This window comes from Pinus tabuliformis, chromosome 7 (assembly GCF_031772625.1).
Source record: "Pinus tabuliformis cultivar Carrire ecotype Pingquan chromosome 7, CPIR1, whole genome shotgun sequence".
NCBI classification, from domain to species: Eukaryota; Viridiplantae; Streptophyta; class Pinopsida; order Pinales; family Pinaceae; genus Pinus; species Pinus tabuliformis.
The window spans coordinates 1,593,330,637-1,593,350,064 of NC_142293.1; the positions used below are offsets into that span (position 1 = coordinate 1,593,330,637).

At 40.0% G+C, this 19,428-nt stretch overlaps 1 protein-coding gene across 2 annotated transcripts in view; it reads left to right on the top strand.

Moving 5' to 3' along the window:
• The window catches only part of LOC149254201 (uncharacterized), a 59,828-nt gene extending 41,013 nt beyond the window's left edge, over positions 1–18,815 (top strand). Inside the window, exons 2-4 of one of the 2 annotated variants that reach the window (XM_089460079.1) lie at positions 17,525–17,642; positions 17,907–18,141; positions 18,253–18,815. In XM_089460079.1, the coding sequence (XP_089316205.1) occupies positions 17,525–17,642; positions 17,907–18,141; positions 18,253–18,281 (382 nt within the window). In that variant the 3' untranslated portion in view covers positions 18,282–18,815. Of the gene's footprint in view, positions 1–11,386; positions 11,784–17,524; positions 17,643–17,906; positions 18,142–18,252 lie in introns of those variants that run through there. The other variant, XM_089460080.1, reaches the window with a different exon arrangement.
• Positions 18,816–19,428: the final 613 nt, after the last annotated feature.

Below are 19,428 nucleotides of genomic sequence, written 5' to 3' on the forward strand. Positions count from 1 at the left end.
TGTCGTTGTCCCCAAAGTTTCCACTGTTCTCTGTGTTGTGTCAAAGTCTGGATGGCATTCATCGTAAGATCCAGCGCCATCTCTAAGCATTGATGGGTGGATACGGGAATCCATATCATCGATACCAATGACCAACATAAAGAAAACTAAGCTGCGTACGCTGTCGTCCTGATGTTCGCTCTCTTTGGCATCGCAAAGGCTGCTGAAGCACCGTCTCCCAGCCCCATTACTGGTGCGGGTTACATGAACTTCGTTCCTTTTGTCAGCGCTTCTTTTGTGGCTTCCTTTGTTGCGTTCTTGGCTTACATGTTCTTCTGAGAGCCATATTTTCATATGATATACCTGGAGATGTAGTCTGATACTTTAAACGAGTTTTGTTATTTCATTCATTGTTCTGTGGCTCGCCTATTTACATCTTTTTGTACAGAAATTGGTCTTGTGACTGACGGACAGGAAACTTCTTTGCTCAAGCCTCATCCTTCAATGGCGATATTGACATTTGATTGTATTAAGCGGAGAGTCGCTGTCACGTGAATGGCCGTAAGTGATATATGGTATGCTTGAAGACGGTGTTCCATTAGTGTCATTTTAAAAGGAGGCACATATATTTTATGAAGACCATGTTCCATTATTGAGTCTTTTATAATAAAAATAAGGCATATAATGTATGGTAAAAAAAAATGGTGAATGGTATATTGAATAGTTTATGGTGAATGGTATATTGAATAGCACCAGTAAGTGGCCGCTCATTAATTGGCAACGTGATTTTCATGGTAACGCTTGGTGATCTGAGATCAGTCTCAGTCTTGTACTTCTCAATTCCTATAGCTGGGAGATGAGCATACTTGTCAAGCTTTTAGTTCTAAGAGGCTGGTATTGTGGTATATTAAAGCTGCTGTCTTTGAAGTTCCTGGCATTATATTAACAATAGTCTTATTGAACGGTGAAATTTTTGGCCATACGTTGAAGTTTTTTTGGCCAAGCGTGGTATACAAGTTGACTTTGCTGTCCCATCATATCAAATGTATATTGTTTCCCATTAAGAGTAAAATTTTGCAGCAGAAGTATTTTTTTGTTACAGTATGCATTCAAGAGGAAGAGGAAGATATTTCAGAGGTAGGGGGGCAGACATTCTCAAGGAGAAAAGGCAGATTTGCACTGCATTCGTTGCAAAAGAAATGGATCACATAATGCCTCTACATGCAAACTACCATGGGACAAAATTGAGCAGAAAAGAAACCAACAGAAAGCTAAAACTAATGATACAGACAAAGGTAAAGCACCTGAATCCGTTCACTATGTTGTGGCACAATGTAACATTGGAGTAAATGAAGATTTATTTAATGCTTCACTTGCTTCTTGGAAAAATGACTGGTTGCTTGATTCAGGAGCAACCTGCCACATGACTCATATAAAAGATTTTTTTGAAGATTTCACTGACAATGTTGATGGAGCAGTATACTTTGCAGATCAATCAAAAATCAAGCCATCAGGGCTTGGCACAATCAGGCTTAAACTGCCTAGTCTTCCAGACTTTCTTCTGCATCATGTTCTATATCTCCCATAGCTGAAGAGAAACTTGCTGTCCTTGGTCCACATCTGCCAGCAAGGTCACTCCATTCATATGTTTGATGGCAAGCTTGAGGTAAGAAAAGCATCTGACCACTCACTTGTCATGAGGGGAATAGAAGAAGAAAGGCTTATCAAGCTGCAAGGAACCTCTGCTCATGCACAACATTTCTCATACAATTCTCATCATGAAGAAGGTACACTTCCATCAAGTTTATTATGGCATGCTAGATTTGGACATTTGAACTATGATAGTCTCCGCTTATTGAAGAAAAATGGTGTTGCTGGTTTGCCTACAATTCCTAGGAAACTTAAGCAATGTGATGCTTGCATTCTAGGAAAGCATAGCAAACAGTGTTTTCATGATTCACATTCAAGAGCACATAGAAAACTTGAACTCATTCATTCAGATTTATGTGGTCCAATGCCTATTCCTTCTGCAAATGGAAATAAATATATCATGACATTTATTGATGACTACACCATAATGTGTTGGGTTTATTTATTGAAGAACAAATCTGATGCTTTTCAAACATTCAAGAATTTTCATAAATGGATTGAAAATGATGCACAATCTCATATTGGATCTATTCTTACTGATAATGGAAAAGAATACACATCAAATGAATTTGAAAACTATCTTCGCCAACATGGGATCAAACATCAAACAACTGTGCCTTATAATCCCCAACAGAATGGTGTAGCTGAAAGAATGAATATGACAATCTTAAATATGGTACGATCCATGCTCTTCTTCAAAAATGTAAAGATAATGTTTTGGGCTGATGCTGTTCTATGTGCTGCATATATAAAGAATAGATGTCAATCTAATGTTATAAGAAACAAGACTCCGTATGAAATGTGGTATGGACATGTTCCTTCGGTAAAGCATCTCAGGGTCTTTGGTTCCACCTGTTATGCCTTGATACCAAAGGTACATAGAAACAAACTTGGTGCTAGAAGTCGTAAGTGTATCTTTATGGGGTATTCAAACAACTCCAAAACATACCGCCTCTATGATGAAGTAAATAAGAAATTTGTTGTATCTAGAGATGTAATTTTCCTTGAATCAGCCAAAACTGACAATGTTGTTGAGCGGCAACTTTATCGCTTGGATAGATTTGCAAAAGCAGAATCATTTCAAGAATTTGATAATCAGATTCCACTTCTTGAAGGGGGGATTCCTATACTAGATCAACATGTGGAATCTTCTTCTGAAGAACACTCTCCCCCGCATGAAACTCCAACAACGGATGATGCTTTAAGTGATGTAATTGATAGAATTGGGAGACTCAATCTTGATTCAGTCCCAACTCAATCAACAGAGCAGCCTGGACCATCTGAGAAAGGTCCCCCAAAGTGGCTGACAAAGACACTTGAAAGTGTTCATCTTGATGAAGTTGGAAAGACAGGAACCAGAAATTCAAACCGGCAAAATGGAGGTGATGTAGATGACTCTAATTCACCTGTTGATATGGATGTTTCTTATGATTGTGAATTGAACTTGTCTACAGATTTTGAACCAACTTCCTTCAAAGAAGCTGCTTCTCATGATGAATGGAAAGAAGCGATGCAAAAGGAGTATGATGCCCTCATAAAGAACGACACTTGGAAGTTGGTTGATCCTCCATTAGGAACCAAACCAATTGGCTGCAAGTGGGTCTACAAGAACAAGTATAAAGCTGATGGCTCACTTGACAAGCACAAAGCTAGGCTTGTGGCAAAAGGTTTTGCACAGAAGGAAGGGGTCGATTATGAGGAGACTTTTGCCCCCACAGCGAAATGGGCTACCATCTGGACACTCTTTGCATTAGCAACTCAGAACGGTTGGAAAGTCCACCAAATGGACGTAAAAACTGCTTTCTTAAATGGAAATTTAAAAGAGAATGTTTTTATGTCCCAGCCTGAAGGATTTGCTGTGAAAGGACATGAACATAAAGTATGCAAACTTGTGAAGTCCTTGTATGGCCTCAAACAAGCACCGCGAGCCTGGTATGAAAAACTAACTGAGCATCTTCTGAAACTCAATCTCAAACATTCTGATCTTGATGATGCAAGTTTATTTGTCAAGAAAGTTGGCAAAACAGTTGTATATCTTGTGGTATATGTAGATGATCTTTTGATGACAGGGAACAATGAAAGCTACATTGCATCCATAAACAAGGAATTGGGGAAAGTTTTGAAATGACTGATTTGGGCTATGTTTATTACTATCTTGGCATTGAAGTAACCCAACATCCAAAGTCCATATTTCTTTCTCAAAAGAAATACATTGGAGATCTGTTGAACAGGTTTGGCATGACAGAGTGCAATCCTCTTACTACTCCAATGGAACAAAACTTAAAGCTCACATCTATTGAAGGAAAAGAATTTGAGAATGCAACAAAGTATAGACAGCTTGTAGGAAGTCTCAACTACCTAACTACTACCAGACCAGACATTTCGTTTGCTGTTGGAATCCTCTCTAGGTTTATGCAAAAGCCTTGTGAGGGACATTTGTCTGCTGCAAAAAGAGTTCTAAGGTACTTGAAGGGAACTCAAGACTTTGGAATCAAATATACACAGGTGGATGACTTCAGCTTGATTGGATACTCTGATTCAGACTTCGATGGAGACAAAGAAACTGGGGTATCAACTTCATGATATGCTATGAGTCTTGGATCATGAGCTGTCTCCTGGAGATCACGCAAACAATCAGTTCCAGTAGATTCCACAACAGAAGCAGAATACGTGGCAGCAGCTGAAGCAACAAAAGAAATTGTGTGGCTCAGGAAAATTTTTGAAGATTTGCAGGTAAAACAAGTACAATCAACTCCACTCATGATTGACAATACCTCTACAATAAAGTTGGCCAGGAACCCAAAGTTCCATCATCGAACGAAGCACATCAATACTAAATATCATCTGATTCGACATCATGTTGAGGCCAAAACAATACATCTCCGTCATTGTTCCACAAATGAGCAAATTGCAGACATCTTCACCAAATCGCTTGGAAGAGAAAAGCTTGAACGATTCAGAATGATGCTTGGACTCACCAACATCCCTTCAGATTAAGGGGGAGAATGTTTTTTTTTTTTTTTTCTTTCTATATTTCTTCCGGTAAAACTATACTAATATATTATATACAAAAGCCAAAAATTTACATCAGATCAAAACAAAAAGAACCAGGCACCTGAGGTGTCAACCTGGAACAGTTGAGACCAGTGTTGCAGGAATCGCCCCCCCCCGCGGATCCAAAGGCAGAATCGCGGATCGGAGCGAATCGATCCGGAATCCCCAGTGGAAGCGCGGATCCGTTTTGGAGGTGGCGCGATTCCGGTCAAAAAATGGGATTCCTGCCAATCCATGTTGCGGCCACCCGGAAGCGCGATTCGGCAGACGGTTCGGGCACGGGGTGGCGCCACGCAACCTGCCCGGAAGCGCACGCCACCTAGGCGCAACCCGGACGCAACCCCGCGGGCAGCGAATTAGACACATTTTTTTTTTAATTTCTTTTAAAGTTAAACTTAACTAGCATGAGGGGGTGGGTTAGGGGGTGGGTTAGGTGAGTTTAGGGTGAGTTTAGGGTGACTTTAGAAAAGAATAAAGCCCCCATTCTCTTCTCATTTGCTCACTTTGAGTTTATGAGAGTTGGAGAAGAGAAGAGAGGAGAGGAGAAGAGAAGAGAGGAAAGGAGAGGAGAAGAGAGGAGAGCTTGGAGGAGTGAAGAAGGAGGAGCTAGGAGAAGGAGGAGGAGCTTGGAGCAAGAGCTTGGAGGACTTCATCTACAAGAGCTAAAGAGGTAAGTTCAAACCCCAAACTCCCTTGTATTTTTGAAAAAAAAATTGTATTTTTCTCCTCTCTCTCCTACTCTTTCCCATTGTTTCTACTTGCTCCTTTATTTACAGGTTGTCCACCACCTATATCCATATTCCAAGATGGTGTTCTTTTGGCTTCTATGTATCATTCCACTCTTGGTTTTAATGATGGCAAGGGTGAGGAATAGAGGGGAAGAGGAAGGGGATGAACTTGGTCCTAATAGTAGTGACCCAATGTATGATGAGGAGGAAGGGTTTGAAGAGGAAGGGGATGAACTTGAAGAGGACACTGAAGCACAAGATGGGAAAGGTACATCAAATCCCTTGTGGAACTATGTGACCAAACTTGAAGGGGGAAAGGGTGGTGGATCTTACAAATGGATGTGCCCTCATGGTTGTCATGGAGGAAAACCATATACGGGTTCATATACCCGTCTGAGGAGGCATCTTTGTGGGGTGCTAGACAGTGATGAAAAAAAGGGTTCTGTGGGGGTAACCATTTGCCCAAACATTTCAAGTGAACAAAGACAAAAATACATCAAAATAGAGATGGCTGCACAACGAAAAAACAAGAAACAAAAAACTCATTCTGAATCAAGTGCAACCTCTAAATTTGGTAGTTGCCCATCTCCTCATGGTACTTTTGCAACCTCTGGAGGTAGAAAAACAATAGGGGATTTCCTTAATGTTACTGGGAGGGATGATGTGGATGGAAAGATAGTCCGTTTTCTTTGTGCTTGCGGTGTACCATTCAATGTGCTTCGCTCTCCCTATTGGCATGAAATGGTAAAGGCCATCAATGAAGCCCCAAAAGGATACAAGGCCCCCAACTATGAGAAAGCTAGAACAGTGTTATTAGAAAGAGAAAAAGCTAAGGTTCAAAGAGCTTTGACACGTTTTACACATGAGTGGGTGGATTCTGGGGTATCCATTGTATCAGATGGGTGGACAAATATTAGAAACCAACATTTGATAAATGTTCTTGGTGTTTCTTCTAGTGGTGCAGTATTTATTGCATCTCATGACTCCTCCTCCATCAGTGCAACTGCACCAAACATTGCAGATCTCCTATTGAAATCAATCAAAGATGTTGGTCCGAATAATGTGGTTCAAGTGATCACAGATAATGCAGCAAATTGTAAGTTAGCAGGAAAAATTATTGAGCGTACTCATCCACACATCTTTTGGTCTGGGTGCCTGGTTCACACATTGAACCTTTTGATGCATGATATTGTGAAACACAAAGATTGTGGGTGGATTGCTGAGGTTTACAGGAAAGGGAAGCAGCTCATTAAATTCATCACAGGGCATACAAGGGTAAACTACTTCTATGGCACTTACTCCAAGTTGCAATTGCTTAAAATTGCAAAGACAAGATTTGCTAGTTATTACCTCACCTTTAGGCGGCTAGTGAGGGTGAGACAAGCTTTAACTAATCTGGTGTGTGCTGAAACATGGGATGAAATTAACGTCAGTACAGATGGTGCTAATGAAGTCAAGGACACTGTTCTTGACAGTTACTTTTGGTCACAGGTTAAATATGTTTTGCAATTCACCAAACCAATTTATTACATGATCAAGTTTGCAGATTCAGATCGACCAGTAATTGGGGAGGTGTATGAGCAAATGGATAGCATGTTGGGGCAGATTAAAGACATTGTTGAGCCTAGAGATACCACCTTGTACAATTATATTCGTGAAGAGGTGGAAAAACGATGGGATATGCTAAATGTTCCATTGCATGCATTAGCATATGTTTTGACACCTAAATACTATCATCCATCATGGCTTTCAAAACTAGCACCTGGGGGGGGAGTCAGGAGAAAACCACACCAAGATAAAGAGGTTCACGAAAAATATATGGCTGCATTGAGTAGATTAATCCCTGATGAGGAGGAGGCTGCATTGGTACGGAGACAGGTGAGCAACTATACGAGCAACACTGGTCCATTTTCGAGCATGCATGCAATTCAAGATCGAGAGCATTTTTCTGCTCTTGAGTGGTGGAACATGCATGGAGGGCCTACTCCACTTCTACAGAGTTTGGCATTGCGGGTGCTATCACAGGTGGTAAACACTTCTTCTGCAGAGAGGTGTTGGAGCTCTTATTCTTTCATCCACAGTGTTAAAAGGAACAGGTTGAATTTAGACCGGGCAGAGAGCTTGGTTTATGTTCATTACAACTTGCGATTGTTGTCCCATTACTGTGAAGATGCAAAGTCTAATAAAGACTTGTTGACTTGGGACAAGAATCCAGAGGAGCCCAATTTGGAGGATGGAGTGTTGCGACTAGAGCAATTAGAGGATTCTCTTATCCAGGTATGTCCATTGTGGTATGAATTTTCCAATTTTCCCTTATAAAGCATTTCTCTAATTCATGTTTTTAATTTTTTTGTTAACTAGTGTTTTTTTTTTTGCATGAATTTTTTGAGCGATTCTAGGATGATGACACGGGTGTTGATATGCCACCACCCCCACCCCCATCTGGTCCCTTGGTTTCTAGGTTCCATGGTTCAACACCAACGGCAGGGGGTTCTTCTTCATCAGTTCCAGTGCCACGACTTACACAGGGACCATCTTCTTCATTGCCACCACGTGGAGGCCCGCCATCACGTTCTATTCGTGGTGGAAGGAGGAGAGATTAGTAGATATATTCACAATCTACTTCTTTTTGTCATAGATTACTCATTAGACTTGTAGACTTGTGAATTTGAATTTTGAACCTTTTTGGCTTGGCGGTGACCAAGTGACATATTTTGTAAACATTATTATTTGAATTTTGGACATGACAAATGTTGACAGTTGCTCACTTGCTAGATAAATCATAATATGCTCTATGTTTTATGTTTTATAATATGCTTAAATGTTTTATGTTTTATAATATGCTTAAAAATTTGATGTATGTTTGTAATAGCTAGAATATAGATGATTGTTGTACATACTAGTAACTACAATGGAATCATGGATGCCATATCTATCTTGATTTATGCAAAAATATGCATGTTTTCATGTCTTCTACAATTAATTTGGTATTTGGGATGTTTGTTTTGAGTATAAATGCAAAAAAATATATAAAAATATATATATATAGCAGACGCTTCCGCGGACGCTTCGCTCCCTAGATTTTTGGAAAATGACGCTTCCGCGCTCCGCGCTTCCGCTTCGCTCCCGCTTCGTGCAACATTGGTTGAGACTGCAAGGTCCAAAGGACTAGACCATTCAAAAAGAGCTAGCCCTCGCAGGGGCCCCAACCGAAAATCCAATTGATCCCGCGCAGGGGAGACAGACATAACCCAGACCATCAACAAAGGTGCTTGAACCCCATTCCGAACACAGACAAAATGCATACATAACGAAACTAAGCAAACACAAACAGCGATAGAAGCCAAAAGACCAGACAGAAGAGCCATGTAGACCTTGAGCGAGGGCATCTCTATTCTTCCAGTTTCTCCTCCACTACCCGGCACCATCCGTAAGCCTCCACCTCCGCAGCAGTGGGGGCAGTGTCCATATGGATGTCTTCTGTTTCGCTGGTCCTCGCCTTCTGATCCAGAAGGCTTTTCGAGACATTCTCCAGGTCTGCAGCAGGATCCTTTGTTTCTTTCTCCGGGCTATCAGCATGCATCTTCCCACGATTGTCCAGAGAGTCATTGTCTTCCTGGGAAGTTTCAATGAACAGAACCGATACATGAGCACTGATCCGGGGGCTGTTCATAGAACTGCTGAAGTTAAAAATGGCAGAGCCGAAGGCGGGCAAGGAAGCAGAGTTCGGAGCACCAGCATCCATGAACTGACTAGATTGAAGGGGGTTAGCTCCAGTGGAGCGAATGCCATGGCAATGACAGCAGTGGGTAGAAGTATCAGCAACGGGAGTGCGTGAAGTTCCTCCCCTGGAGGTGCCTCGACGGCTGAGCATGCGCTGTCGGGGCCTTACCATCCTTGCAGGGACCGAAGGGATGAGACCCAGCTCCAGTGTGATACAAATCCTTCCCGTGAGAAATGCAAACAGACAGCGGAATGACCCAGACAGACAGCGTAATGACCCAGACGGAGAGGCAGTTGCTTGGAGCTGCGCAGAGCACCTGAGGTTGCATAAACCTTCCTGAAGGAAAAACCAGAAACATACCCTGACCCAACGCAGTGACATGGTTTTTAATCACAACGACCTCACCTTGGAACGCGTCCGCCATAACTGCAACCTCCAAGCGAGCCGAATAGCCGTGCAGGGCATTAACTCTTCTCTGTTGAATGACCTTATACCTGCTTCCACTCACACATATACAGGCTTGAGCCCAAACGTCTGCCTCGTGATGGCACATGGCTGGCATGTGGGCAGCGTTAAACTCCCGTCCCATCCGCACTATCACCCGCATCCGGGGACCTAATCCTTGTGATTGGGTAAATATATGTAAATAAATAAATGAGAAATATGAACAGTCATCGGGAGATGAATTGAACAGTCTCTCTCATGTATATAATAGACCTACCTGATGGAATAGAATATACGAATCAGTTTTTGCTTTGTGGAGTTACTGCCTGGCCTGACATCATCATTGGTGATCTTTTTCGCATTGGTGATAAAGCCCTTGCATTAGTATTTTATCTGTCTCATTGTTAGCAGATTTATTGGAAGCCTGTTGTTTTGTTTCATCATTGGCAGATCTAGTGGAGATTTCTCTTTCGCATTTTTGGAGATTTCTTTCTTGCATTATTGTTTGGCAGATTTTGTATTATTGGCAAGATCTCTATCTTGTATTATCATTGTGGTAGATCTCCCTTGTATTAGTTTTTGCAGATCTCATCCTCTCACACCTGGAGGATATTTACTTATTATTTGTGGCCAAATCATCTTATTGTGAAGGCGTATTGTCTTGGATTTCTAACACGCATCTAGAGACTTGTCTATCTCATTCGTGAAAGCTAATCTTCTTCTTGCACTTGCAATTTTGAAGCTGATTTTCAATTCATTAACACTCATCTTGAAGCACGATCTTTGGAAGATATTTTTCTCATATCTGTGGCTAGATCACTTTGCACTAAAGGCTTGTTTTTTTCTGGTTTGCATTGAGGCTTATTTGTCATCTGCTGGCAGACCTATTGTAGATCTCCTATGCGCACTTGTAACCTTTGCTGAAGGATTGAAGGATCTGTTATTCTACATTTGTGATCAGATCTCACACTTCAAAAGATCTGTCCTAGTTTGAAAAGGGGTAATGTTGCTGTCATTGAGAAAAGGGTTTTGTACTCTGCTTATGTATCTCTGTTGAACATTTGATGAAGATCTAATAGAAGAATATTCTTAAAGGGTTTTCCCCCACAGTGGGGCTTTCCCCACATTGGGGTTTTTCCTTAGTCTTGGACCAAATCTGCTGTCTTATTGTTCATTGACTGTCTTTGATATGGTTATTGGTTACTATCTGCACTTAAAGGTTGAAGATCTAAGATAATTAATTTAAAAATTGCAAAATTTAACATGCTATCAGAGCTGTGGTGAAGATAAGCTCAAGAACAGTAAGATGAAGGCAATTATCTTCTGAAAGACCTTATTTGCTGCTCAAAATACAAAAGTAGATCAGTTCAGATGGCTACATCCTTCTTCAAGGACTGTGAGAAATTGACGTGGGCTTCAAATTATGTTGCTTGTAAACTCAGGCTGGACACCAACTTGGATGGAGAAGATGTTCTGGGGTATGTCCAAGGAGGTGTACCCTAGCCTCCTGAAAATGCCCCTGCTGCTGCTAAAGCAAGACACAAGAAAGTTGAGATCAAAGCCCGCAATATTATCATTGATTCTTTGAAATATCATCTTCTTGCCTGTATCTCCAAACTGAAGACATCTAAGGAAATGTATGACAAGATTGACATGTTCGAAGTTCAAAATTTGAATCACGTTTTTGAATTGATGAAACAATCAAAAATATCAAATTGAATAACGAAGATTCTATTCAGCCTTATTTTATAAGGATTATTGAATTCAAGGACCAAATTTTGTCTGATGGTGAGCCCTTGTCTGATAGGGAATTGGTACACACAGCCCTTGATGGACTTCCTGCAGCTTGGGAAGTATTCATTATTACTATCAACAATAACAATGTTCTACCAATTTTTGATGAATTGATCGGAAGATGCAAGCAAAAAGAATCAAGGATGATTTCAAGGGGCAGAATTCAGAGACATGAAGGAGAACCATCTGCCTTCGCTGCACAAGAAAAGAAGAAGAAAGGAAAGGGAAAATCTTCTAATCCAAAGTCCAAGCCCAAGATTTTCAAGAAGAGCATGAGGAATGTTGAATGCTTTAACTGTCACAAGTATGGGCACTATGCTCAAGATTGTCCAGAAAGAAGATCCTCTTATAATCAAAGGAGTAGCAACAACTACAATAATCAGTCTCCTGATTGAAAAAGGAGGAATTATGGAGGAAGAAGATATGATGGAAGAAGCAATGTTCACAGTGATCATGATCCAGAGCCTCGTCCTCAAAAGAGATACAAAAATATAAGGTATGAAAATATTGTTGCTGCTTCTCAATCTGAGTACTTTCTGATTTCAGCTTTGTCTAGTGCTTCTCCTAGAGATTCTTTAGACAACTGGTTAGTGGATAGTGATGCCTCTAGGCACTTCTTTGGTTATAAAGAAGTCCGCTCTAATTTGGTTGAGAGGGAGACTGGTTTAAACATTATCCTTGGAGATAACACTACATACCCTGTAAAAGGGTTTGGTCCAATTTCGTTTCATTTGGATCTTGGAGAAACTATTTACCTTCAAGATGTTTTATATGTACTTGGTCTAAAAAAAAATCTTGTATCTATATTTGCTCTAGAAGATAAAGGAATGAAGGTGGCTTTTATAAAAGGAAAGTTGTTAACCTTGCTAGAGAAAACAAACATGAAAAATGCTTTTACTCTTGGATTGATAGTCAAAGGGCTTTACAAGGTCATTGGGAGACCTATTAAATCTATGGCCCAAGAATGCAATTTCAATCAGATCGAGTTATGGCACCGCAGATTTGCTCATCTTCATTATAAGGCACTAGCCAAAGTAAAGAAGATGGTTTATGGAATGCCAGAAATCCAATCAAAACATGATGGTGTTTGCCCTGGTTGTGAAAGTGGAAAGAAAATGAGAGGGCCTTTCCCCTCTAGCAGTACCAAAACTCATGACATCCTGTGGATGATTTCTTTAGAAAAACACGGATATACTTTCTAAGGCACAAGGATGAAGCCTTTGATATGTTTAAAAATTTCAAAGCATTGATTGAAAACCAAACTGGATAGAAAATCAAAGTCTTCAGATCAGATAATGGAGGAGAATTCATTTCAAATGAATTCATTGACTTTTGCAGAGAAGCCGTTATCAAGAAAGAGACTGTTGTACCATATAATCCTGAACATAATCGTGTGGTAGAAAGAAAGAATAGAACTATCATGGAGGTTGCTCGTGCCATGCCAGATGATCAGAATGTGCCAAGGTTCTTATGGGGAGAAGCTGCCAACATTGTCGTATATGTACAAGACAGGACTCCTCATCAACCATTATATGACAAGACTCCTGAAGAAGTATTCACAAGCAAGAAACTTGATGTCAGTCATTTAAGGATCTTTGGCTGTCCTGTTTATTTTCATGTACCAAAAGAAAAGAGGAACAAGCTTGAGGGTTCAGGTAAGAAAGGTATGTTTGTGGGCTATTGTGAAGATTCTAAAGCATTTAGAATTTATATACCTGGTCAAAGAACAATAGACTTCAACAGAGATGTAACATTTCATGAAGATGCAGTTCCTTGAAAAAGTAAGAATTAGTCCTCCTATCTCTTCTAAAGAAACAAATGATGATGTGGATCCCTCTACTCATGAACCTGATCATGAGGACCTAGATGAACCTGTTGAGCCCATGGATGCATTAGATCTTCCTCCATATAGGAAAAGGCCTCTATTTCTTCGTGATACTCTACAGGATGCTGAAAAACATACTGCTTCCAGGGGCACTTTTAGAGAAAGCAAGAAGCCCAGTCAATATCAAAACTATCTTGTTGCTATGAGTTCTATCATATAGAGTGAATCTCAATCATTTGAAGAAGCAATAAAGCACCAAGTATGGAAGGATGCCATGACAGAAGAATATGAATCCATTATGCAAAATGATGTATGGTATGTTGTTCCTAGACCTCAGGGCAAATCAGTTGTGACTTCAAAGTGGTTGTTCAAAATAAAACATGGGATGGATGACAGTATTGAAAAATATAAAGCAGGATTTGTGGCTCGAGGATTCTCTCAGAAAGGGGGAATTGATTATGAAGACTTCTTTGCTCCCATTGTTTGCTATACCACCATTCACTCTATTATTGCTTTAGCTGCTAGTCAAGGGTGGAATTTCAATCAGATGGATGTCGAGACAACTTTTCTCCATGGTGCTCTTTAGGAGGAAGTAAATGTTGATGCCAAACATGTTAATTGCTTTGCAACCTCTATAAGCATCAATCCCACATGGCTACATGCATCACACCAACCCCAAAGGGGACGCCCAGATGCCAATTAATGATTCTGTGGCAAATATAAGTCCAAGTGGGAGGTATCCACTCAAGAGGGTAATCTATCTCAATAGGCATTACACTTGAAGCAGCACAGAAAGCATGTAGGCACACTAGAGCACCATCAACATAGTCCTGATTTGCAAGGACAAAGAGTAGAGAATCATCAACAAAATGGTTATTAACCATTTTTGAACCATCTGGGAGTAAAATGTCTCTAACCTGCCCCACAATGTGAGCCACCTGCAACAGATAACCCAAGGGATCAGCAATCAACACATAAATATAGAGGCAGAGGACACCCCCTAGTGAATGGACCTATGAAGAGCAGTTTTTGGGGACAAAGCATTGTTGACAGAAACAAAAGCCAAGACATTGGTGAAAAGTGTTTTAACCATGGAAACACAACAAGGCCCAAAACCCAAACAAGTCAGCATCTCAGAGATGGACCAACTGACCCAAATTCCAATCATAAGCCTTATAAAAGTCAGTCTTCAACATAAGGTGCTATTTACTAGACTCCCTGGCCCACTCCATAGCCTTGCAAGCAGAAACCACAGTATCAAAGATTCAAGAATGAACCTTCGCTGCACAAAACGAGTGTGCTCTTGCTGCACCACATTTAGATATTGAATGAATCCTCAGAGCCAATGTGGGACTCTATTGGTGATGACTTCCATTGTATGGTCCTAAAGTGTTTGCATTTGGTTACCTTTATGGGTTGGTGAATCTCATTCCAATGAATGCAACGAGAAATTCTATTAGGGTTTGGTGGCCTATCACTTTGCTTACATTTGCTTACAAATTCTATATAATTAATGCCTATTCTTATAGGTTAGCCTAGATTCCACATTTTGGATGATGCAATATAATCATAAACTTAGGAAAATGGAATTATATAGTATGTTTCTCAATCTTAGAAAATAATGGTGGAGTTAAGATTAGGGCCTTGAGAATCAGAGATGGAATTGGTGAAATAAAAGGTGTTGCTTGGGAAGCTTAGGGAAACAAATGAAACCAATCTGAGTACATACCAGGAATGTCTGTCTCTAGCATTATAACTGGCATTATTAACAGCCATGACTGGATTCCAAGGATCACTATCAAATGTATTGATCTTCACCTTTCCAAGCACCAACATGGCAGCATATATGATACAGAATACTTATATGAGTCCTCCTAGTCATCCATATTGAAAGATTGATTCAGTACTACACCAAAACACTATTGACAACTAGCATGGATTTCATCATCACTGGACAGGAACACACAGTGATGAAGACAGTTTTAACTTTTTTGGTAGTTTGCAATATTGAATTGATAATGTGATGCAGGAAATTGAATTCACTGAGGAACAGGTCCAGCTGTTGTCTTAATACATCGAGAAGCACTTCGATTAAGTCTCAGATCATTCCCTCGTTGCAGTGTCCTGTCATCATTACCAGATGACATGCCAGCTCATGTGCATGCAATGACTTTTTTTGTTTTGTTTTTTGTATTTTTCATGCATGGTGGAAATCAAACCTTTTGATGATTCATTCCTGAAGCCTTTATTATGGATTTGAAGTCTTGCTTTCACTGTAATTACTAAGCAGTGTTTTATAATTCGGCCGAATCGAATCCGAAATGGCCGAGTTGATACAAGTCGTTGAATTTTTTTTTGACCCGGCAGAAAAAACGGAACGGGAGGCTGAGTCATGACTGACTCGGTCAACCCGGCCGGTTCTGCAATAACTCAGCCGAGTCAATGAATGAAAATCTTTAAAATTATGTGTTTTTATAAAAAATAAATATTTAATGTATTTTTTACAACGACCGAGTCATTGAAATCGAGCCGGCCGAGTCGATAGCAAGTCGGAGTCGGAGTCGGAGTTGACCCTTGGCCGAGTCGGAGTTTTAAAACATTGTTACTAACACAACCTGATTTAAGTGAATCATTATCCTGTTTATAACTTTTGCTACACTTCCTTTGAGTTTCACTCCTCACTGAGTTCATTTACAATGTGCTGTCTTGTGCTTCCATAAGCTTATCTGGGAAGATATGCTAATCTCTGTGTGCCTATGATCAAGTGAGGGTTTGAGACAATCAAATTGCTTTCACATTCTTGCTTGGCCCGTTCCCCTCAGTGCCAATGGGTTTGGAAGCGGTGCTAGTTGACAAGAATGTGATCTCCACTTTGCAAGTGCCACCTATTAAATACTAAGTTATCAGGTAACTCTGCTTCCTTAAATGACACTGAACCTAGTGAAGTGATTAGCTTCATTTTCTGTTTTTTGCAACACGACATGCTAGATTCTTTTAAATTGTTTTCATAGGCAATTGTTGTATAATGCCTATAATTTTGTAATAAAATACAGATATTATTAGATCCCTTCTGTAAATTGTTAATTCTATATTCTATGGCATAGCGTAAGTGGTTTTGAAATATACTTATGGGAAGTGGTTGTACATCTCAAACAATTTTGTAATACAATTCAGATGTCATTGGAATCCTGAGAAGTTGAGGGTAAGTATTATTACCTGACAATAAGTACTTGTAGTCATTGGGGAATCATTCTGGAAAGATTTACAAGGCTTGTTAGGCACTACAGAGGGCTGCAAATTTCCTGGATTTCGCCAGCAACATTCAATAATCAAAGGATAGTGTAAATGTTGAGTCTTGACAAGCTGAAATTACTCTAAATTAATGTTCCACAGGGACATACCCCCTAGGGTGGGGGCTGTGTCCCCCATGTTTCCCACGCTTGGGGTGTGCCTGGGGAAACTTTTCCCTATGTCTCCCTTTTGGGGAAACACATGGAAACTGTTTCCCCAACGTGGGGGATGCATTTTCCTGAAGGGGAGCATTTGGGTGACCTACCCCCACCCCCCAAAAAAAAGAAGGTGCCAATTGATTTTATGTCCAACAACCCTTTAAGACACAACAAAGTTAGGTGATAGAGCTTTCAGGAGTTTGTGACCTAGGATAGAAACAGTAAGATAACGGAGAATGCCAATTTTTACTTAAAAGTAACGCTACCATTAATTGTTGTAGGATGTTTGAGAGTACTACTTATGGAGAAAGTAGAATTTCATATCCCATTCAGAATTCAGCAGACCTAATAGTTTTAAGGATTATAGTGTTTCCACTGGATTTCACAATGATGAATTTGCATGGTAGAATTGTTTTTGTTGGGATCTTATCATTATTTATTTATTGTTTTTATAATTTTAGAGACGGGTACCTCTATGCTAGGGTCCCAAAATGCCCTCCTGAATTTCTCTAAAATATGGGGGTGCTCCCACACGTCCCCCACGTGTGTTTCCCCACTCCTGTGCTCCCCCATCTCCGAAACTTGGTGGAACATTGCTATAAATAGGATTTATGGTTTCATGTGTTTCCATACTTCCAAACTTTCCAGTCTGCTATGCAACAATCAAAACCTTTCTAGTAGAGGGAAAGAGACATCCTTACGGGTTGCACAAAGTTAGTGGAGGTGAATAGGAACTGCCTTGAGAGTTGCACAAAGTTATGTCCCATTGTTTTGCAACAATTTAAAATTTCACAAGTGATAAAGTATTAATGCTTTAATCTTAGATTTGTATGTTTTCTTTTTCAAGTATTGCTATACTTTATGTGATTTGTGTCAGATATACCAAGGAGCGACCTAGGTTTGCTGACCACCTGGAGGCAATCAAGTTTATCTGCAAGGACTTTTGGTCAGAGCTATTCAAAAAACAAATTGACAATCTGAAGACTAATCATCGTGTGAGTTTGTGTTTATCTCTAAAGTTGGACATACGTTAGAAGAGTAACTTGTAATGTTATTGATCTGATAATTTCATAACAGAGAAAATTCAGAGAGATGATTAGGAAAATTTCCCCGAGGATGGGGAAGGTGAGTGGATTACTAGGTATCAGAGATTGCAGAAATGATGTCCTGTTAAATGGGAATGGTGGGTGGAATATTATGTATCTCAAAATAAAATGGAGATGATTTTTTGCTCTGCATCCCTTGTTTCTTGCATGCAGGGTACATTTGTATTGCAGGATAACCGTTTTCGATGGCTTACTCGTATATCTCTTGATAGCCCATTGCCAACTGCAAATGGCTCCCCAGAAGAGTCATCCACAACATCAAATGATGCAAAAGCTGCACAAGCTGCAGGCATGCACCTTTACTTTCCTTGTGGAATAATACGTGGAGCATTAACAAATCTTGGAGTTCCTTGTCAAGTTTCTGCTGAGGTGGCGAATCTTCCTGCATGTAAGTTTTGTGTCAGAAGAAAATGCTTTGGAAGCTACAGCTGACTGCACTTTGTAGCTATCCATTTATTTTGCTTACCACTGGCTGTATATGTTTGTCTTTCACCTGCAGGTTCATTTGTTGTTCGCATCAAAGGTTGAAATTATGGAATTGATATATACTCTGCGAATTCATTCTATTTGTGAGAAGATATAGTTTGGGGTCCTTGAAAAGAACATGGAGAACTTGATGTAGACAACATTATATCAAAAATATATAATGGATAATTGAAGGGATGATAGTTTGGTAAGCAAACTCTACATGTTCTATCTGATACAAGGGTGTTTCAAGTTTCAACTTTCTGATGAAAGTATTTGGTATATTGCTTTTCAGTTGTATGACATTCTGTTAGGTTTATTTAAGGGTTTTGATGAGGGCACCGAATCCATATTTCTTTTAAATTGAGGATGTCTCGTCATTTATCCAAACAACATGTATTGCATACATGCGTCTTACCTTTTTGGAGTGAAAGTTGAAGTGCGGCAGTAGTCATTTCGGTAATGCTGACAACCGCCAGATCTTGCTTGTTAGTTGTTTGCTTTGGCCAGAGTTTTTTGTATGTGCACTAACTGCTTATTTAGTATGATATTTGAAGCTATAGAATTTTATTTGAAGACATAACTATTGAAAGATAATGGATGGCATTTGTGAAGTTGAATGATGCTAGAGCTATTTATTTGTTTGCAGTTCAGGTTTTTTATAGGGTCCTTCATCCATCCAAAAGTCTTTTATTTTTCTCTTGTTTTGGGAATGCTTCAAGAAATATGTTTGGAGGGGCTGGATTGCAAAGAGCAGACTGACTTCAGTTTGAGGAGTATGTGCTCTGCCAAAATCAGTCGGGACTCACATCCAGTCTTATCCCTTTGAAATTTATGCCATACGTGTGGGATGAACCATAATAAGAATGGAAACTTGGTGGATAGCTACTCTCCATTGACCTAAACAGTGAACCAACACCTCTCTGGCAGTCGAGAGACTTTTAAAATACTCAAAAGGCATTTATATCTATTGAGATACTATATGGCTAACAGCAGTGTCTTTACTTGATCAATGGTTCATTGATTTGATTCTTCCTATAGTATCAAGCAACAATGCCCCTTGTTACCGCCCAATTTGTACTTAATGATGAAAGCCCTGATTGACTAGGTACGACTCAAGGCCAACTGCTAGGATGGTTACCTCTGGTCACCTCAATAATATTTCCTTTTCGCTTTGGGCCAGCTCTCCTCTGGCTCAAAGGGGATCTCT